Source organism: Mastigoproctus giganteus, chromosome 2 (assembly GCF_048544385.1).
Source record: "Mastigoproctus giganteus isolate SK-2022 chromosome 2, ASM4854438v1, whole genome shotgun sequence".
Lineage (NCBI taxonomy): Eukaryota > Metazoa > Arthropoda > Arachnida > Uropygi > Thelyphonidae > Mastigoproctus > Mastigoproctus giganteus.
The window spans coordinates 169,853,091-169,876,691 of record NC_143576.1 but is presented as its reverse complement, the minus strand read 5'-3'; the positions used below and the strand labels follow the sequence as shown (position 1 = coordinate 169,876,691).

Genomic DNA, 23,601 nt, shown 5'->3' with positions numbered 1-23,601 from the left:
AATGGTCAGGCTTGAGGTTACATAAGTACACATGCTTTGAGTGATTATGGCTCAGTCTCATGTGACTATTAAATACGGTGCTGTTTATTGTATTGTCTTAATCTTGTGAATTACTCTTAGGAGAGCTAGGCAAGTTATTAAAGCAGTCGGACAGGTGATTTGCAAAAGTGTGTGTGTGTACACACTGGTGTTCAAAGAAAGTGCATCAACCCTTAAAATTGTAATTATTGTCCAAATAATGTAAGTATATGGCAATATTTCTTGCAGATTGCATCAGATAAGATTTACACGCATAGGTGATGATGTAATATTGCATCAGCTGTTACTTTCAGCTATATAAACACGCTCTGCAAGAGTTGCAATCATTCCTTGCTTGTGTCAGGATGGCTAGTTACGTGCAGTTGGCGCCACGAAGAAAGAGTGCTGTTGTTTTATGTGAGGAAGGATGTTCTTCCCATCATATTGCTTATAGAGTGTCTTGTAATCAGTCGACAGTGAGTAGATTTCTTTTCAAACTCAAGAATACTGGTTCTGCTGATAGGAAAAAAGGAACCAGATGCAAACAGGACTCTACACCAAAACAGGACCACGTTTTGAAGTGCTTATGACTTAAAAACTGTAAAGCTTCTTTGTCTGAGCTGAAAAGAGAATGGGAAGAACATACAGAAGTGGTAGCAAGTGCGGTAACAGTCAGAAGACGTCTCTTCAAAAATGGACTTGTAGCCTGTTGTCCTAAGAAGCCGCCCCTCCTCACACAAAAAATGAATTTTTTGTGTGAGGAGGGGCGGCTTCTTAGGACGAAAAAATGAATTTTTTGTGTGAGGAGGATCACACAATTTTTTGTGTGATCCATTTGACATGCTCCTTACACCGATTAATTTGGTGTAAGGAGCATGTCAAATGGATCCCGAGCAGTGGAAGTCAGTTATTTTCTCGGTTGAGAAGAAATTCAACCTACATGGTTCTGATGGGAGACAAATGATTCTCTGTAGAAGTGGTGAAGAATACCATCCAGACTGTATGGTGTCTACAGTGAAATTCCCTACCAGCCAATGATATGAGGGTGCATTTCGTATCGCGGAGTAGGTCATCTGCAGTTTATAAAAGGTTCTGTAAATATCAATGGATACCTGGCTGTATTGGAAGACAAATTGCTGTCAACCATTAGAGACCATTTCAACTTGCCAAGTAACTGCACTTTCAGGACGACTCTGCTCCTTGTCATCGGAAGAAAAGTGTAAGTAGGCACTTCTGTAGTTACTTTAGCTTCATTTCTACATTAGAGGTTCAACAGTAATGTCTTTACATTTGTTACAGGTGAAAAAATGGTTGGAAGAACAATCCATTACAACTCTTAGCTAGGCACCTCCGTAGCCAGGTGGGAAGGAGCAGCAGTGTGTAGCACACGCTTCTTGATTAGACCGGGGTTCGAGCCCGTCACCACCAAATACGGAGGATGCGGAAAGGTCAGGGAATGACCACCGCATATCCCGGAGCAATATGGCCTTAGTTACTAATGCTCCTAAAAAAAAAAAAAAAAAAAAAACACTCTTAGCTGGCCAGGAAACAGCCTGGTCCTCAATCCTATAGAGAACTGTTGGCATCGTGGATTCTGCAGTTGCCAGAAAGAAACCAAAGACCCTTCACGAACTTCAGGAAGCCATAATTCATGTTTGGAACCACGAAGTATCAGTTGATTATCTTCAAAAATTGATCTTGTCAATGCCTCAATGGAGTGCTGCCATCATCAGGGCCACAGGTGGTTCAACTAAATATTAGTTTGCACCTGTTATCCACAAATCATTTGGCTCCTAATTAAAACATTGTATACTTCTGGTATTCCTATCCCTATAAACTTCTTCACTTGTGAGATTTTTAATGAGATTTTCTCGGTTCAGGGTCTACAATACTAAACAAGCACACGAACGTATAACTTCCATGACCATATCTGAAAACGATATTCTCGCGTCCTTTGACGTTGCCTCCCTGTACACAAACGTACACATCGAATCCATGCTACTGGCTCTTAAAGAACTATTAATTAAAGACGACACATTGACAAAACGTACTGACTTAAACATTAATAACATTTTAGAACTCACATCACTGTTACTTGACGCCAAACAATTTAAATTCCAAAATAACATCTACGAACAAATTTTCGGCCTTCCATGGGCCTTGGTATCTCTGCCCCTTTATCCAAAATCTACCTCGCTTCTATTGAAGAAAAAAATACTCCAATCCTTTCCCCCAGGAATTAAACTATACATGAGATATGCAGATGATGTCCTCTTAATAGGCAACAGAACCACCATTGATACTTTCCTGAACATGTTTAATACAACACATGAAAGACTCAAATTTACCCTCGAAGTAGAAACTGATAATAAAATTAATTTTCTAAACCTCACAATATACAAAATAAGTACATCTTTAGGCACCAAAATATACAGAAAGAACACACATACAGGTAAATTCTTACATTACCACTCACACCACCCTCTATACATCAAAAAAGCAGTTCTATACAACCAGATATACAATGCTGTAAAATATAGTCACACACAAACAGACCTATCTGTAGAATTGCAATACTTCACCAAAAAATTCATCGACGGAAAATACCCATTACAACTAATAAAAGAAACCCTCACCAAAGTTCATAATAACACTAATAACCCAAGCAAAATTAATAACCACGTGAATAAGAATAAGATACATAAACCCCTTATCGTGTTCCCATATCATCAACAATATGCTAGAAGACTTCAACAAATTTTTAAGAATACAGATATCAAATTAATATTCACATCTTATAACAAATTAAGTTTCAAATTCACTTCATACAAGACAACACACGAATATGGGACACAAGATCATAACAACATTATATATTTGATCAGATGCCAATCAGATTTCCAAGCATGTTACATGGGCAATACAACAGCAAAATTCGGGACATCAAAAATTTCCAACACGCGTGCATACTACCACTTTAATAGATTCAAATCTAATTTAGCAAGTACAGAACTAACACAACATGTCCAATTTTATAATCATAACCCACTCATTGATTCAGTCATCACAGTAGTCAAATTAAATTCCAGCTATAAAATCCTTCAAAACGAGGCCCTCGTCATTGAATGGTTTAAGCGCCATACATCACTTAACGTATTAAACAAAACGATTCCCGCCAACTTCTCTCCCATTTGGAATTTAGCACATATTAAGTTTCCACGTGCACTGAAATGCATTTTGGGAACCCAACCCATATATAACACACTCGCGCGCTCTCTTCCCCCCCCCCCCCATAGCTAAGTGAGGACGATTTCGAAAGTCGCTCGTGCGCGGCTATTAGCTTTCATCTTTCTTCATTTAATTTATTTTAATTAAGCAACCATAGAATGGAAGGTGCACTTTCCTTTCTTAGCAAAATTTTTATAGCCCATAACTTAGTTTATAAACCCATAATCCCCGTAAGTTATTAGAATCCTATAACCACTATGTATGTGGTAAAACTTTCCACCAGCTAAGCGGATTACTATGAGGTGAGTGCTGAAAATTAAGCTAAGCTATACATAAGATCTAGTTATTACAATACAGCACATAAGGACTCCTTAAAAATCAAGAGTAAGTTAAATATATAACTTATCTTCCAATAACTGTTGAATTCTTTGTATTTAAATATATTGCCATAAAAACTTTAGTTTTTTAGTTTCATTGTAAACATGATATTTTTATAATTACAGTAATTGAAAGAATGAAATTAGTAATGTTGTTATTACAAATGATTGTTTATTAGAAAAACGTTTGAGCATAAAGGCAAGTAAGACTGGTGGAGTCAATGGCATATACTCTGTAGTTTTGAGGGAGAGTGCAAGGGAGTGTATTGAACCATTCAGATTAATTATGAGGGCATCTTTTGACTCAGAGGAGATTCCTTTGGATTGGAGAAGTGCTAATGTATCGCCAATACATAAAAGCAGTTCTAAGAGTGAAGTTTGTAACTACAGACTGGTTAGTCTGACTTCAGTGGTAGGAAAAATCTTAGAGGCAATGATTAACAGTGTAATTCAGGTCCATTTAGATAGATATGCCATTCTGAAGGACACAAAACGTGGCTTTAAGGGTAAATCATGCTTAACTAATTTATTAGGCTATTTTAACACAGTTACTCATGAGCTGGATTTAGGGAATAATTTCAACATAGTTTATTTGGATTTTAACAAAGAATTTGACCCAGTCCCTCATGGGAGGTTACTGTATAAGCTTGAACAGGTTGGGTAAAATTCTAAGATGGATTGGTGGGTGGCTTCTGGGCAGAAGGCAGAGGGTTGTATTTAATGGATATTCTTCAGATTGGTGTAACGTCAGGAGTGGAGCTCCCTAATGTTGTTTCTCATTTTCATAAATGACATCGACAGAGGAATAGGCATGATGCCAAAATTTGCAGATGACGTAAAAATTGGTAGAGTCGTTAATGATCAGTGTCAAGAAGCACTCCTTCAGGATGATTTGAACATACTTCAAAGATGGTCAGGAAATTGGCAGCTATGTTTTAATGCTGCTAAATGCAAGGTCTTACATTTGGGGAATAGCAACCCACAAATAAATTATACACTTGTTGGGGCTGAATTGAAAACAGTGGATAAGCAAAGGGATCTGGGAGTTGCAATGCAGATAGATATGAAGTTTTCTGAAGAGTGTAAACAGGCAGTCAAGAGAGCCCCCGATATCCTGTCGGTGATTTATTGAATGTTATCCTATAGAGATAGAGAGGTCATAATCTTACTGTATAAGGCAATTGCAACACTACCTTTGGAAAATTGTGTTCAAATATGGAGACCTCATCTGAAAAAAGACACTGAGCTTCTTGAAAGGGACCAGAGATGAGCAACTCGAATGGTGAGATCAGCAGGACAGCTGTATGAGGAAAGACTCTTATTATGTGAGCTACAGAGCTTGGCAACCAGGCACCTCAGAGGTGACCTGATTGAGGTTTATAAGACTGAGAAGGATTAGTAAAATGAATGAAGGCAGAATTCTCACTGTTCTAAAGAATTCATAAAATCTTTAGAACAGTGAGAATAGTGGTCATAAATTCCAATTACAGGGGTTTAGATTAGATTGTAGGAAGTTTTCTTTTAGCCAGTGACTCGTTGATTGCTGGAAGAAGTTGCCTTCGCAGGTAGTTGAAACCGACAGTTTCAATAAATTCTAAGGTCAGTTGGAGAGTTACCTGTGTGAGGAGCGAAGCATACAATTTGCATTTTCTTATCTGCTTGTTTTTTTTTTTTTTTTTTTTTTATTTGACAGTGCAGCATAAGCCTATGGCTTCTGTGTACTATGAGGTGTTACCCAAATGTTCCTGAAATTTGAATGTTGCATGGGACTACATCTAATATGGGCTTGTGGTGCTAGGTAACACTGCATGCATCCTTTGTGAATCAGTGTGCTATCTGGCGTCGGACTGGATAGAGTCATTGAATATTTATGCACATTTCTTTGGCATTGAGTTTCGCGTAGTTTGCGATTGTTGTGATGGCTGATGTGAGAGAGCAACGTGCTTGCATCAAGTTTTGTTTCCTTCTTAACGATACAGCAGCAGAAACCCATAAGAAGTTGAAACAAGCTTTTGATGACGATGCTTTAGGCCAGACGTAGACTTACTACTGGTTTAACTGTTTTAAAAAGGGTCGAATATCAGTTGTCAATGACGATCGTTCTGGGTGTCCATCATTGAGCACCACACCAGAAAATGTCGAAAAATTTGGGCGGCGATTTGTGAAGACTGCAGGCAGACCGGCATCCACAACATTTGTGGCATTGTAGGACTATCGTACAGCATGTGTCAGCAGATTTTGTTAGACGAATTGCAGCCAGGTTTGTGCCACAGTTACTGAGTGAAGACTAAAAGCAGCATCGCATGGAAGTTAGTAGAGATCTTCAAGAACGGGTCAGGAGTGATCAAAACTTCCTTTTTATGTTTGTCACTGGTGACAAGAGTTGGGTATATGGGTATGACCCAGAAACCAAGCAACAATCATCCCAGTGGAGGAGTCCATCTTCACCCCTACTGAAGAAAGCCTGACAAATGAGGAGCAGTGTGGAGTCCATGCTGATCTGATTTTGGACATTGATGGGATTATTCATAATGAATTCGTCCCTCCTGGCCAGACCATCAATGCAAAGTTCTACTGCGACATCCTGAGGTGATTAAGGGAAGCTGCCAGGATGAAATGTCCAGAGAAGTGGTGTGCAAAGACTGGGTCCTTCAGCATGACAGCATGCTGGCCCACACATCTCTTGCTGTGGCACAGTTTTTGGCATCCAACAACATGACAAAGATCCCCCCTTTATTCGCCAAAATTACCCTCCTGTGATTTCTTCCTCTTCCCAAGAATGAAAATTATGCTGAAGGGTCGAAGATTTGACAGGGTAGAGAATATCTAAACCGAATCGCAGGTGGTGCTGAACACTATAAAGTAGGACTTTTAGGATGCATTCAAATCATGGGAGAAGCACTAAGATCAGTGTTTACACTTTCAAGGGGACTGCTTTGAAGGTGATGGTGGTGAATAAGACCAAGTGTGAGTCTAATTTATTTTATAAATACATTTCGGTAACTTTTGGGTAGCACCTCGTATATCATTCCTTCTTATTTTTTTATGCTGGAATATTATTTCATTTAATGCATTCAAAGCTTTTTATTTACTCCCCAGGGTAATTGAGAAAAATGGTAATTCATCTGTAATGCTTACTATAATAACACTGACTTGAATCTGTAAAACATCTTTATTATGATAAAATAAAATACATACGTACTGATTTTATAACTATATGTTAAAATATTAAAACAAAATAAAGTAAATGCTGTATAATATATAAAATTAAAAGCAATAAAAGTTGTTTAAAACCAGTAATACAGAGCTTTTGGCAGCAGCAGCCACCTTCATCAGCTATAGTGGTTGCAGGACGAGTGACAATCTATATGTACCACACATCTCAGCAGATCTGCGACGTGAACTATGGAGTCTGCGCACGGTTCACTTCTTGTGCATTGGAACTGGAAGATGGATGGGCCACTCTAAACCGTTCATCTCTTCGTAGGATAAGGACTTCAAAGAGTGGGTGAATGCAACAGCCCTTATCCCTATTAAGATTGTAGCGCTCAGACAAACATATTCTTAAACTCTCCAGCCATTTCCGGTTCCAAAAGCCATGTGCCTTATCCATGATCACGGCTTCTTTAGCAGTAATGCCATGCCCAGTTTCCCAGGCATGTTCCGCTACAGCTGAACCTCCGTAATTTGCAGCTGTAGAGATCAATCAATCAATATGATGAGATCCTTGTCAATCAATTTGGCCCTGGAGAGATTATGCAAGGCTCATGGGGTAGAATTTTTCTGAGCATGGTCTGTGCTTGTTAACAGGAGAGACTGCTTTTCTACAGAGATGGGATGCATTTAAATAGAAAGGGTGCAAGAATATTTGCTGATGCTATCAAGGCAGTGTTAGGTGGTTCGGAAAACTGTTACTTGGGGGGGAGCAGGCGGATACACAGACTAATAGATTGACAGCAGCCACTTGCAGAGGTGAAAAGGATTCTTGCACTGCTGCTATTGGAATGAGCAGCAGCCTGGTGGAAAACAAGGTGCTGGGATTTCAAGGACTGCTGGAGTCATTGTTGAACAAGCAAATACATGGGCTGTGTTAGGGTATCTAAGAATAAGAACAGGTGCATGTATACTTGCATGTACACCATTGTAGGAGTTTAGTAAATAAATTTGATGAATTTGAGGTACTGGTCAAAACATCAAAGGCAGATATTGTTGATATCCCGAATATCAGAGATGTAATGTCACACAGATATAAGGAATGCAGAATTGGTATTTGGGGAGTACAATGTATACAATGTGGGAGTATAGAAAGGATAGACAGGAAGGGAGGTGGGTTTTGGTGTTAGTTAAGAAACACATAAAATCTAAGGAAATGCATCCAGTCGAAATGGATGGACAGTGCAATGTTGAATCAGTTTGGTGCGACATAAGCACTGGGAAAGCAAAATTGAGAGTAGGAGTGAGATATCGGCCTAATGACTCTGATGAGTATAATGAACAACTGTACAGAGAAATAGTGGGCCAGTAAATCAGATTGTCATAATGGAAGATTTTAACTTTCCAGATATTAAACTTGTGGGTTGGTCACTCACACACTAGCAAGGCATTTGTGGATTTATTGGATGATTATTTTCTACAGCAGCATGTTTGAGAAGCAACCAGAGGGAGTACTACTCTTGATCTAATTATCAGCAGTGATTCGTCGTGCATTAAGAATCTGCGGATAAAGGAACCACTAGGTGGCACTGATCACAGTGTTCAGACGTGGGATTTACTCAAAGATGTAACTACCATCAGGGGTAAAGTGAAGGGTTTTTTGCTTTTGCTTTTGTAAAGGTGACTATGGTAGTCTGAGACAGTTTTTTAAATTCTATTCAGTGGAATTTAAAAGGTTTATTTTATTTATTTTTTTTTTTGGTGTCTATAGTGGTGCTGCATGCAGTGACTATGTTAAAATGTGCTCTCAGTTATATTAAAATTTGGTGGTTTAAGCATGAAAAACTGAAAATACATCTTACCATATATATATATATATATATATATATATATATATATATATTTTTTTTTTTTTTTTATTCTGGAGCAGGAACTGGAACAGGAATTGGAACTCCAGGGAAATTTGCGAAGAGAAGCAGAGATGGCCATGAAGTTATTAGAGAAGGATATACATGAGAAGCAAGACACTATTATATCCCTAAGGAGACAGCTAGAGGATATTAAACATATTAATATACAGCTGTACAATAAACTGCAGGTGTAGTAACCAGTGATTTATATTTATACATTTCTGAATGCATGCACTCACAAAATAAACTTTTTTCAGCATGTTGGCTTTCTGAAATTTGGATTCATAACATTGCAGTGACTTCAGCTATGATTGTGTGATTCACTTTTACACAAATCTGCAGTGAATGGCTAAATTAGAAATTACCAAAATTCGCTTTCTTCAACAAGATTTCCAGTTTTTTATATTAGTTTTATTCAAAGAATGATTTTTAGATTGGTAGATTTATATAGCAAGTACAGTAACAGTATTAATTTATGTACTATATTTAACCTGAGAGTGTAAAAACTGGGATGCGCTGTCTGTGACAGTTGATAGTTTAGTAAGCTCAAATTCAGAGCATTTTTTTTGTGATAATTTTATCTAAGTATAGGAAATTTTTGCTTGATGTGGAGAATAAGTTTACACAGTATGTTGAGCAAAGCTTCTTATTGGCCAAGAGTAGCATTTTGTTACCAAAAGCAAAAAGTGCTGTTTTTTTTTATGAAACACTGTCTCTGTGCAAAATTGACACTTTTTTTTTTTTTTTGCTGTTTGCCCAAAATTTTCTATGGAAAATGAGGTTTATTGTTGATAACTGCAGGATACTACATTTGGATAGCATAATTCTGCAATAACATACCATTTGGGAAACACTAAACTCAAGACAGTCTGACACAAAGTTCTCTTAGCAGTGTAAATAGGGGCTCTGCAGCAGTCATTGATCAAAATTCTGCTCAGTGGAGTTTTGCCAAACCTTATATGAAGTTTCTGCTTAAATTTAATCTTAGACTTCGTTTTTTCCATCCAAAAAATGAAATTTAATCTTTTTTGCTGTTATTACCAGTGTGTGTGTTGCCATTTCTGTGTATTACACTGCAGCAGTGCCACAATTTGTTAATTCAGCAATCAGTTGCAAATGAGCACAGAAAAATCCATCTTTAACTCTCTTTTTACCACTTTCAGCACATGTTAACTGTAGTTAACTTTTTTACAAACTTTTAAAGTTATTGTTGACCTATATTATAATCTTTTGATTTAAGAGCATTTGTATCTGAGTAGTAGTTTGTAAATTTGTAGCGCTTTACCCCTTACACACATTTGTATTAAAAGGGTAAACTGATGTAAGGAAAAAGCTTATAGCATCTACCACAAATTTGAAATGATAAATACAGGTAGCCCTCGTTTTGCGCCAGTCCGATTTGCGCCGATTCGCAATAGCACCGATCACTAACTACAATGCCATTTTTATTTTTTATTTTGTGCAATTTTTTTATAAATTGAAAGTTTAACATCATCAGACAAAATTTATTGGCATCATACTGTGCTATGTATTGTGCACTGTTCACGTGATTTAGGACAATATGAGCCAATCAGCAATTAGCGCATTCATATCAGAGATGAGAAAGATTCCCGCCCTCAAAGTAACCACTCGTGGATGCAGGTAGTAAAGGTCCATGCGGTGAAGCATTCAGTTGGTTGTTTACGCTATTTACGCATGTTGGAAATTTATTACGCTAACATTTTTTTTATTAATTGTGCTATTAATAAATTAAATAATAATAATAGTGATAGCCGTGTGCAGTTTTTTCCAGTCGTGTTATAAAGTTTTTAATTTAATAGAATAAAGACACGCCATGTCTGGTAAAAGTAGTTAATTGAATCCTAGTGCAATATTCGGAGGATAAAATCTGATGAAAGCCACCCTAATGTGTGTAGGGCTATGAATAAGCCTCCATCGACTTTTTTTTTTTTTTTTATATGAACCCCAAGCACGAGAGGTATTAGAACCTATAGTACTTAGTACTGTGCTTGGGTTATTACAACTATGAAGAATGCTAATAAAATAAAACAATTGATGCAAAGTGGTAGGTAAAATTTTTGGTGCCTGGAAACTAACCCTGTGATTTCCGATCAACTCCATTATATAAAGGGTTCCATTTGTGCCTGTCCTCTCAGGAACATAACCCCGACGTAAATCGAAGGCTACCTATACATTAAACTCTTTAAAAAATTCAGCACTTTTGGGGATTGAGAGGTGCTGGATTTTAAAATTTTCCAGATTTTAGAGATATATAGCAGTGGAGAAGCTTTGGAGAAGCACATTTCAGTGAATATTAATACTAACAACTTTTAGTTAATAAATGTATATATTAACTAAAATATATGAGTTACTAATGGTTAAAATATAAACAGTTAATTTTGTTAAATGTGAACAAATGACAGTAAATATAGTCACTGCAGGTGTTGTCAGAATATCAATAGATGTGCTTCAGAGAAAGATGTGCTTCAGAGAAAAAGGACCTTTGCATTGGAGAAAAAATTTAAAAATTAACTATTCTTTTTAAGGAATAATTATAATGAGGCAGTTTACACAAAATTTTGCTTTTAATGTATTGTGGATAAACTCAATCAATTTCTTGCGCATGATAATAAAGATTGCTAAGTTTTGTTTTTGCCACCATAATGAGAGCAGAGCAGAGAGAAAAACAGGTGTTCATCACTCACTTGGTCTTCTCTTTCATAGTGTTAGTACAGGTTGGAAAGCCAAATGAGTGACCTTCAGTCGCCTGTTATGTTTGTCCCTACTTTAGTTATTTACCTCATGAGCTATATGACTAGTTATAATGGTGGCAAAAGAAACCTTGGTTGTGTGAAATTAAATGTTTGTACACATCACTAAGTTGCTATTTATAGAAGAGTTAATGAATATTAATAGATTTAATGAATCATGTTTGTCCAGCTATACCTATACTGGATATTTTTAATCTTTACTCTTTGCTGTTCTGAATTGACATCCAGCTCATGCAAGTTCTGTGTGATCAGTCAGCTGTAATTTGTAAGGGCAGTTTGTGTAAGTTATGAAATTTACTGAATAAGAAATAGCACTAAAAGAGAGAAAGTCAAAGTTTTAATATAGCTAAAACTATATGGTTTCAGAGAAATTATAAAATGCTTACAGGACTCCCTTGTCCTTTCATTCATTTTTGATTCAGCTTGTCTTAAACTTCAGTAATAATGGAATAGTTGTAATTCTCACAGGAGAACAAACATGCATTTGTTCTGATTTGAGAATTACAACTATTGCATTACTTTCACTACTTTTATTACTTGCACTACTTTCCAACAGATGACCTTGTCAAAAGGTTATTTGGTCATTTGTTTAAAAGATAAAACTGCTATGACAGCCTGTTTCAGTACTAACTGGTCCCTCATCAGGTAGCAGATGGCCTCTAGTGACAACACTCAGACAAAACAGATAGCTGTTTATAACTATGTTATAACTTTGAAAACTGATTTTGTATGCTGCATGTGGCAGCTTGCTCACAGTGAACAATTTCTTTACAACTGTTTTGGCAAGGCCATCTATTTGAAAATAGTGTAATGCCAGGGCAACTTGTTGCAGGAGCAAGTTTGTTTTGTTAGCAGTGTTGTGAGAATTAATACCATTGCATTATTTATGCAGTTTAAATCTTGCAGTTTAAAGGGCAGGATAGTGCTGCAAGCTTCATATAAAGAGAGCAAAATGTTGCTCTGTTTTGCATGGATTCTTAAAGACAGATGTGCCCTACTTCCTTAATATTTCTGATTTTAAAATGTTCCAAATTTTAAATAATTGTGGATTTTAAAGTGCTAGATTTTATAGTTGACTGTAAATAAAATAAAATGCCTTCCTAGTTTATATTTTATCTACATCTAAATATTTCTCTAAACACTGTTTAAATCCACATAAGCTCCCTGACTCTGTGGTTAGATGGTTAGTTTTTCCATTTATTCTTGATGATTTTTCAGTCTGCAAGTGATCTGAGCCTAAGTGAATATATTTTTTTTTGCATAGAGTAATTATTTTAGTTTTGTGTTTTTGTAAATTTCCTTATCTGATGTGGTTTAAATCATCTGTTATATTGAATGCAGCTTTCTTTGTGTACTGTAATAAGAAAAAATAAAAATTTTATCATAATATTTAAGTGACGTTTTAATAATTTTATGCCAAAAAAAGAGATCTAAACCACATTGTCACATTTTTACTAATACAGACTATACACAAAATTAATTTAACCCAATTAATTTTGTTTGCAGTTAATCCTGATTTATATGCTACTGACAGGTGCATCACTGAGAGGGTAGAACATAAACAAACCTTCCCCTTTTCCCCTGTGTACTAGAAAGGCAGATTTACTGAGGTGTAGTGGCAAGACTGGCCCAGCAGCATTTGGGATGGGAGAGTGTTTTTAGTCCAGGGCTCCCCTGTAATTTTCAGGTCCTCTGAAAATATGTGCACCAGGATCTCCAGGCTACCTAAATCTGTCATCATCTACTTGGCCCTTGTAGGTAGCAGAATGGTTATAATCATCCTTCCACACCAGATTTTTAAAAAGCCTGAGTTCAAATCTTCATCAATAACATGAAGAAATTTTATTGGCTCTTTTTAATGAGTAGCTAAGTGTGTTGGTCTCAGTTGAGGGTGGCATTATTTATTTATTTATTTTCCTTCCAGAAACTCAAACTTGAACTTTCATTCAGCAAAACAACTGAAGAATATATGTAGTTACAGACACAGTATACTGATGCCTCATAGCTTTTACTGCTTTGGAAACTGGACTGAACTGTGGAAATGTAAAAAAAAGGGCAGATTATTAAATTTTGACATACAGATATAAAACTGCATTATCTTAAAAATGCAGTTGGGGAGGGATTCCTGTATAAGTGTATGAGTCAGCCTTGGTTCTACCTCACATAACTGCTAAATATAGTGATCTTTTATTTTCTCTGTCTTGTAGCCTACTCTGACATGTGGTAATCCTGGAGTATAAACAGAAAAATTTATTTATTTGTGATAAAGTATTAATTTTCATTTATTTTTGCAGAACAAATATTAAAAACGTTGGCACCCCAAGAAGGACATAATGTATGAACTGTCCATGTTGAGACAAAATCAGTGATTCAAATTCAGTATAACACTATCCAACGCGATTTTTATCTCCACTAATATATCAGCTTTGTAGTCAATTTTATGTGTAATTTCGAAAATAATTTTAAAATTTCACATCACGTCACAATTTCTACATATACAGGTTTTTGTGTTTACTCATAATTGAGGGTCAACATGTTCCTCTTTGTCTATCTGCTTCCCATTTCTCTTTTTCAGTAACAGAAAAACAGTTGCAGTTTAACTGTATGTATAGTTTCTCTGCATATTGCATATCGTTTGTGTATTTTGTTTTGCTTAGCATCATATTGTTAAAATCTTTTAGCAGAAGCTAAAGAAATATCTGAACCACCCTGACAATTTCTGCTATGTATGTGGTGATCAACAACAAAAATACTCAGAGGAAGAAAATCTGCACTATTACTAAACATTTATGTTCTTTGTACTTTGCTAGCAAGGTTGGTAATGATCAGGACAAAACTTGAGCTCCATATATATGCTGTATTACCTGCACCACAAATCTGAGGATATGACTAACCAGAAAAATTAAAAGTATTCCTTTTGATGTTCTTAAGGTGTGGTGAAAACCATGCAGCCACATCGACAATTTATATTTCTGCATGACAAAAATATCAGGGAGAGATATAATACCAAAAAAAAAAAAAAAGCAAGCACAGTATCAAATATTCTAACATATCGTTTGCAATGAGGACTGTTTTACTTGATCAAGACCTGCCAATACCAGACCCCAAAATCATGGGATGAAGGAAGCAGTGATGAATATAGGAAGGATTCTTGTGTTGAAGACTTTGCTGGACCCTCCACTTTAACAGATTTGGACTACCAATCAGAAAATTATAGTGCGGCACACTTAATTAACTGGGCAGTAGTGGCAGGTAACCTGACAGGTTACCCTTGAAATTAATGTTCTTACATTAACCATTAATCAATGATTAAAAATCTTTTATAATTTTTTATACCTTCCTAAATATAGTCAAACTTTTACTGCAATAGTTTCTGAAGAAATTGTTTTTACAGGTTTTCATACGCACATTATATGTAAGAACTTATCAGCTGACCTGCCACCATCTTTGCAACTGGTTGGCTTTTTCTTGAAGAGCAATGTGGTACTGGACAAACACCAACACTATGTTGTTTAAAGTTGCAGGTTACTTGTTTATCTTTTCCTACTAGTTCACTTAACATCATAGGCTTACTATAGTTGTTTCGAAAAGTTTATTGTTGTTTTCAGAGAATAAAGATGATAACACGAAACCTGACATTCTCTCCAGATGGTTGCTGTGTGTGGGAAGCAAGACATTTTAGATTTTGCATACTGTGAAGCATGCTAGATTTGAAATAAATTTTGGAATAAACCTGTAAACAGAAGTAACTAATATAATTGAATATATACATATTCATTTTTTTTTTTAATATTTATATACATAATAAGCAAAAATGAATGCATGTGCATATTTGAAATTTCACTGAACAGTCTTTTAAGCTAGAAAATGGAAGAGGATAAGAGATTAATGGTTCCATTTTATGTCTGAAATTTTTTTTTTTTTTTTTTTTGAAATTTTCAGAAGAAATAATTTTTTTTATTGGAAATAAAAAGTGTAAAACACAGTGCAGTTTAAAATTTTTATATTTTTATTAAAACTTCAAAAGTACTTACAGTAAGTACTGCAATCCATTAAGAAAAGATGAAATATTGGCACTGTTTAAGCAGAACAAGCATAATACACCATGAATTGTCAAACTAATAGAGCAAGCTTGTCTGCGAAAAGATCTAAACCTCCCAAGCACTTCTTAATTCATTTCACAAATATACGTGGTCTCAATTCTAATCTCAACGATGTCCATTTCCACTTGCAGTCTGCCAAACCCCATGTACTTTTTCTGACAGAATCTCAGTTATCGGTTGATTCAACTACTGCTCATCACAGATACCCAAATTATTCGCTGTATGATTCCTTTCGCCTCAAAGGTGGTACTTGTGCATATGTCCGTTCTGATATTCCCTGTCAGAGACTTGGCAATTTGGAATCTCCTCTCTTTGATCTTCTCTGGCTTAAAATCTCTCTACCTCATTGTGTCAAATTCATCTGTTGTCTCTACCGTTCTCCCAACTCCACTAATCACTTGGAGCTCTTTGACTTCCTCTCTTTACAACTTGACTTTCTCCAGTCCAACTTTCCTAACAGTGAGGTAATTTTCCTTGGTGATTTTAATGTTCACAACTCCAGCTCGCTTCCGTTTTCTAGTCACACCGACCCAGCAGGTCGAGATGCTGAGGCTTTTGGAATTACTAATGATCTAGCAAAGATTGTTCATTTACCTACAAGAATACCAGACAATCCTAATCATACAGCCAATACGCTTGATCTTTTTCTCACAAACAACCCTTCTAAGTACATGGTTGAAGTGAGAGGTCCTTTAGGCACTTCAGATCACAACTTGGTGATTGTCTCTTCTCCAATGGAACCTTTATCTCATGGCTATACCCAACCTCGTGTTGTTTGGCATTACAAGAATGCAAAATGGGATGACCTGCGAGACTTCTTTTCTTCTTTTCCTTGATCGGATTACTGCAAATTATTCTTGCAGGAATGGAATCTTTTATTCCACACTCTACTTTAAAATCTCGTCCTTTATCTAAACCTTGGTTTTTCAATAAATGTGCTAAGGCTGTTCAAGAGAAGAATGTTGCATATCGTAATTGGCTTGTTTCTAATTCTTCAGTTTCATTTTCTGCCTACACCAAAGCTCGCAACAATTGTAAAGCAGTTATTAATCAGTCCAAACTAGAGTTTGAACAGGCTAAGAGTAGAAAACTTGTTTCATGCCCTAATGGTAGCCGAGAATTCTGGTCTCTTGCCAAAGCTATTGGCCACAACTTTTGCCCATCTCTGCTCCCACCTCTGTCCAAACCAGATGGTTCTGTTGTCACTTCAGCCAAGGATAAAGCTGACCTGCTAGCATCCCATTTTTCTTCCAGCTCATGTATTAATAATCTTGGTAAAACACCTCCCACCATTCCCAACACGCTCTATTCAATGTCTCGTGTAGTCTTCCGTCAAAAGATATCTGAAGGATTTTCATGAATCTTGATGCTAAGAGAGCTCCAGGTCCTGATGGTATTTCTCCACTTGTTCTCAAAACCTGTGCTCCTGAACTTACTCCTGTTCTTTGCCGCCTTTTTTCACTTTCTTATTCCAAAGGTGTTCTTCCTTCTGCTTGGAAATTTGCTCATATCCAGCCAGTTCCTAAAAAGGGTGACAAATCCCTCCCATCCAATTATCGTCCCATTGCAATTACTTCTATCTAAAGTAATGGAGAAATCAATTAACCGCCAACTCTTAAACTACCTAGAAACCTTCCGTCTGATCAACGATAGCCAGTATGGATTCCATAAGTTTCGATCCACTGGTGATATTCTGGGTTATGTTACCCATTTATGGACTAATTCAATGGAAAGGTTCGGTGAAACACAAGTAGTTGCTCTTGACATCTCAAAGGCGTTTGATCATGTTTGGCATAAAGGTCTTCTAAACAAGCTTCCATCTTATGGTTTGCCAACTGTTTTTAGTAATTGGTTATCCAGTTTTCTCTCTGATCGCTCACTGAGGGTGATGGTAGATGGCTCTCTGTCTTCTAACTTCTCCACTAATTCCGGTGTCCCCCAAGGTTCAGTTCTTTCCCCCACTCTTTTCCTCTTGTATATTAATGACCTTCTTCCATTGACTGGAAATCCTATCCATAGCTTTGCCAATGATAGCACATTGTATTCCACTTTCCATTTTGAGAAACCTTGTCCTGCTCAATCAGCTTCAACTTCTCGAAAATCTGCTACCAATTCCTTAAATGCCGATCTTCAAGTAATTCTCCAGTGGGGCAAAGACAACTTAGTTGATTTCAACCCTTCTAAAACTCAGTCTTGTCTTATATCTCGCAAAAAGGATTCTTCTGCTCCTGTGCTTACCTTTAGTGACACTCCGATTTCTAGGCAAAATGATATATCCCCTTTGGGGATTACCCTGACTTCTAATCTCTCTTGGCACAAGCACATTACAAATATTGCTTCCTCTGCATCTAAAAAACTTGGTTTTCTCTTTCGCTGTCGGCGTTACTTTTCTTCCAAACAGCTGCTCACTCTGTATAAATCGCAAATCCGCCCTGCCTTGGAATTTTGTTCCCACATCTGGGGTGGTGACCCCAAAACCTCTCTCAAGCTTCTTGTTCCATTCAGAAGAGGGCAGTTAGGTTAATTAATGATTCATCTTTAACAGAGTCTCTCCACTCGCTTTCTCGTAGACATACTGTTTCTGCTACATGCCTCTTCTACAGATACTTCTGTGGGCACTGTTCTTCTCAATTGGCTTCTATAATTCCCGCTCTCTCTCTTTCAAAACAGTCCGAACACATGCCTCTACCAGCCAACATCCATTTACTCTCCAACTTCAAACCCACAGAACCAACTTTTCATCTTCCTCATTTATTCATTCAACTGCCGTTTTCTGGAACAGCCTTCCTTCATACGTATTTCTTGAAAATTACAATCTACAGTAGTTCAAGTCCAATGTCAACAAATATCTTTTTTCGTCTTCTCAACCTCCAACCCAAGCACGGTACTAAGTACTATAGGTTCTAATACTTCTCGTGTTTGGGGTTCACATAAAAAAAAAAAAAAAAAAAAGAATTAAAAAAAAACCTAAAACATTTTCTAAAAATTAAAAAGAAGGTTGGTTGACTAACCGCTGTTTTTGCTAAATTTTGTGTGTGCCATTATCACTGGGTTAAGCAAAAAGAAGTCGGTGACTATGCTCGTGATTTAAACTTTTCTAAAGAGCAAGCAGGACTTTTTCTAGGTTACAACAGCGGTTGCTGAGTGGTATATTGCTGATCTTTGCTGTACCATGGCTGTAGTAGGTTCTTTCATGAAATTTTTTTGTTTTGTTTTTTGTGAAAACTCCAAACACGAGAGGTATTAGAACCTATAGTACTTAGTACCGTGTTTGGATTGGAGGTTGAGAAGATGAGAGAAGATATCTGTTGACATTAGACTTGAACTTCTGCAGACTGTAATTTTCAGGAAAGACATATGAAAGAAGGTTGTTCCAGAAAACGGCAGTTGAATGAATAAACGAGGAAGATGAATAGTTAGTTCTGTGAATTTGAAGTTGGACAGTAAATGGATGTTGTCTGGTGGTGTCACATGTTCGGACTGTTTTGAAAGAGAGAGAAGCCAATTCAGAAGAACAGTTCCCATGGAAGTATCTGTAGAAAAGGCATTGAACAGTGGTTGCTGAGTTGGTATGTTGCTGACCTTTGCTGTACCATGGCTGTAGTACACTCTTTCATGAAATTGCCTACCAGTTTCATTATCCTCAGTATAATGATTATATTAGCACGTTACCACAATATCATATATTTACCATTGACTCAATAATGTATCCTCTGTAGTATTTTTAGAGTTGTTTAGTTCTGACCCCCTTTATAACATATATCAGGCATGGGAAGCATGTGGGCCTTATGTGATCCATATTGATTTGTGACTCAGCCTCAAGAATGAAGCCAGCTTCCACTTTCTGCAATATTGATTTGAGAATACAGGAGGGCCTCGATTAACGAGATTAATTCGTCCCGTGAGCGCAAAGTGCAAAACGGAAACGCGTTAATCGAATATAATAACCAGTAGGAAAAATTATAATTGGTCCTTGACCTTCTGGAATGTTCATAAAGAATTTTAAAAATACCTTTTAAATAACTTTTTAACTGTATACAATGTAAAAGATAATGAAAATAATTATGGAATTAAATGTTTATTACATAAAACAGTGGTTCCCAAACTGCGCGCCGCGGAATATTTTAAATTTTCGAGAGAAAGACAGCGATACTCGACATCTGTTGGACACCGCGCGAACTACTAGCTCGAGGTAGTTCACAGTTTCAACATTTCTTATTAAGTTGTTTGGACCTAACTACTAAGCGGAACTGTTAGGTATTTCTTTTGGTCTGATTGCGCCTTGAAAAAATTACTGAGAAACTAAGAGTGCCATGAACCGAGAAGGTTTGGGAACCTCTGACATAAAATATTCAATGAAGAAATGACTGTTGCGGAAATATTTGAACAGTGTTGACTTTCTCTTTTCATCAATCAGTTTCCGATAGCCGACAACAATCTTCTCTGGGCCCTGGCGAAATAAATATCGCAGAGAACATCAAACCTTTTGTTTGAGGTTCTATGCGATACGAAAGATTTCATCTAATTCTTTTACTGTTATCTCCTTCGCGGTAACATTTTCATCTGGCTCATTTAAAAATTTGAATTTTTATGCAAGTGTGCATACTTTATTAGCAGGAGACAAACAAGTAACACTTCTTCTTCCAATGGAACACACTGAGGCGGGCAGCAGGCAAACATTTGTTTATTGACCGCACTACTCGCGGTAAACTTAATGCGCGATTCAAATCTTTTTCAACTATCGCATAAAAAAAAAAAAAACATTGCGTTAACTGGAAATTTGCATTGTGTAAAGTGAAAAGTAGTATAATTTTTCAAATAGCGTTAACTGAAATTCGCATTAATCGAACTCGCGTTATGCGAGACCTTCCTGTACACTCATGGTTAAATGTGTACAAGAATATGTCACTGAGTGTACTTTTTTTTTTTTTAAACTCTGCTCCTTGTATTTTGGTAGACTGTATTTCCAATAGTTTATCATATTTTTTATATTTATTAAAGTGTAATTTTTATTTTCAATCATCTGCATTTTATTAGTTTGTATTTCTCATGTGCTTTGTGTTATTATTTCTTGTTATGCAGAAATGTGAATCTGTTATTAATTTTTCATCCCTAGGAATGTGAGACTTCCTTGAAACAGAAATCAGAGAGGGTTTCCCAACTTGAACAAAAAGCAAACCAGATGTCCGATACTATTCAGAATTTGGAAGCTAAGTATGGCCCACCTTCTGCCCTCACTCACTTAGATCTCCCTTCCTTTTCAGATGCTGCTTCAAAAATTAGCAGTAGTCAGTCATGAGAAACAGATGAACAAAGTTATTTTATGCTTGTTTATATGAATATATAATGCTCTTTTAATTTAACCTTTATTTTGTATATAGTCTTATTACAGGAAACTTTTTATATGAATGGAAAGATTACCTAAAACCTGTGTTAATGTTGAAGTGATTTTAGTGTATATTTAAATATAAATTTCTTATAAAGTATATTAGTTTTAAATCAGCTCTATAGGTACTATAAGAAATGATTGATTAATTAATTTTTTTTTAAGTTGAATTTTAGTTGCATGCATTGTGAAGAAACAACTTTTTTTTTTTTTTAATAAAGAATTAAACCATTACAGAAATTTGGAACTAGAATAGAGCAATGTTTAATAAGGCAAGAAATGTAACAAACTCCTTGTCATCATTTGCTCTTAGATATTCTGTTACACAGTTCTTTTTCGATTTGTGTACGATATATGGTAATGCTCTCACAGATAATGTCTTAAAACATTGTGGCTCATATTTGTTTTTGTGTTTCAAAATTATGTAATCATATATTTATATGAATTTTATAATTTTAAAATTATTTTACATGGATTAAAAGGTTAATCAGAAGGAATAATTGTATTTCACCATTAGAAATATTATTTGGTGAACAATTTTAATTTAATGAGTTTCTTTAAACTTGAGGTTATTCAGAGCAAAAAACTTACTTAAACACACGTGAGAGAGAGAGAGAGAGAGAGAGAGAGAGAGAGATTAATAGTAATTATATTTGTGATATTGATTAGGTTAGTCATCAGATCCTTTATAGACAAAGCATTTTTACTTTTTATTATTATTATTTTTTTTTATATTTTAAAGTATTCTCTGAGTTAATTGACAGCTCATGAACCATAAGGTGTTCAGGTTTCTGTATATTAAACCAATATGCAGGCTCTTATGAACTTCTATTATGAAGTTTTCTTAAGAATCCTTGATTATAAACATGAATGTTTTTCTATAACCAAATTTCTTGAGTTGTGAACTTTGGTAGGCTTATGTTTACTGCCTGAAATCTTTTTTTATATAATTGAACCTCATAAATGTGTTAACAGTGGGTCTTAGTCTTGCTGGATTTTGAAATCTAATATTGTAAAGGTCTGCTACTTCCTTTAATGAGAAATGTATATGCAAATGACCATAAAAATTCAACTCCATTTCTTTTGCCATTTTATGATGGCCTATATAAATACTATTTTCAATAGTATGCCACTTTATCTATTATTGAGCATGTTAGCTATAATTAAGATGAAGGTATTAATAACAATTTTTAAATGAACTGAATCTGAAAAGTGAATTTTTATTATGCATATGAATTTTTTTTTACTATGAGATGTGATTGAAAAGTTTAGGATGGACTTGATCTTGAAATTGCAGTATCATAGTGATGTGTTTAGTAATTCATCCAGACATAGTAATGCACGAATCATCCTGCTGTCAATTTATCTGCAGTCAGTCTGCAGGTAAATGGTTGAGCATACATTGAATAGAAGGTATTTTATGTATTTTGTTGAATTTTAAAATGAATGAACTTGTTGAGCATATCAGATTGTTTCAAATTAGAGAAAAGCACAACAGAAACCCATGAATTATTAATTCATGAAGCTTTGAATGATACTGCATGTCATTCAAAGGCTTTTCAGTTTTGTGAAGTTTAAAGAGGGCCACTTTTCCTTTGAGGAAGGAAAAGTGGCCCTCTTTAAATGATCTTCAATGATGATCCTCACTCTGACCTTAAAAATCTAAAAGCATTGATTCAGTTGCTTGTGTTCATAATTGGATCAGCAGTAAATGATATTTGAAGTTGCTAGCAAAGTTAGTATTAATTGTGGGATATGTGTCATTCAATTTGAACACAAGATTTGGAATGTATCACATTTCAGCCAAGTTGTGCCTCACATTCTTACTGATGATTACATAGGGTGTCAAGTTCTCACATGGCATAATCTTTATCAACGTGCTGCTGCTGACCCACACTTTGTTTCTTCTATCATTATTGGTGATGGATAATGGGTGGCTTTGACCCAGAAACAAAGGCTCAGTCTTCAGTGGAAGACTTCATCTTGAAGGCCCAAAAAAAGAATGAAGATCCTGTTTATCATATATTTTGACCCACAGGGCGTTGTTCATTATGAATTTTTCCTGCTTGGTCAAACCTGGAACAGGAACCAGGAATACTACAAAACAGGTCTACAGTGATTACCCAATGCTATTTATAGAAAATGGCTGAATAGTGCCATTTTCTATAAATAGCATTGTGCCCCCTGATAGTGCCCCCCCCCCCCGAAGATTCAGAAATTTCAGTTGAAGGAGATCTCACATAACAGTTCATCATTGTGCACTGCCATCCATTATATTCATTGGAATACCCCCCCAAAAAAGCTGCAGATTTGCAACCACTAAGGAAATTATTCAAAACACAACACAATGCAAGAATTGTTAGCAATTTTAGAGAATCCAGCAAGATTGCTTCTAAAGTTGAAAAAGCATTGAAATCAATATATACGGTGTCAAGGAGATTACTTCAAAGAGATCCATCTAAATAGTTGGTAAGCTTTATTTCCCATATAATTCAGTCTTGAGAGTCTGTGGCTCTTAAGTCTTCAAATATTATCTTGTGCAGCTCTTAGAGTTAATAATTTGGCCACCTCTGCTATATATACCCGAATGTGTATATATAGCAGGGATTGCCAATTGATGGTGGCAAATGGATTAATAGGAGTACCCCCCCCACC

At 36.0% G+C, this 23,601-nt stretch overlaps 1 protein-coding gene across 1 annotated transcript in view; it reads left to right on the top strand.

Moving 5' to 3' along the window:
- The window catches only part of LOC150089737 (RUN and FYVE domain-containing protein 2-like), a 399,341-nt gene that overhangs the window by 190,676 nt on the left and 185,064 nt on the right, over positions 1–23,601 (top strand). The window contains exons 10-11 of the mRNA XM_090389637.1: positions 8,707–8,874; positions 20,677–20,774. Coding sequence (XP_090245763.1) covers positions 8,707–8,874; positions 20,677–20,774 — 266 coding nt within the window. The remainder of the gene's footprint in view (positions 1–8,706; positions 8,875–20,676; positions 20,775–23,601) is intronic.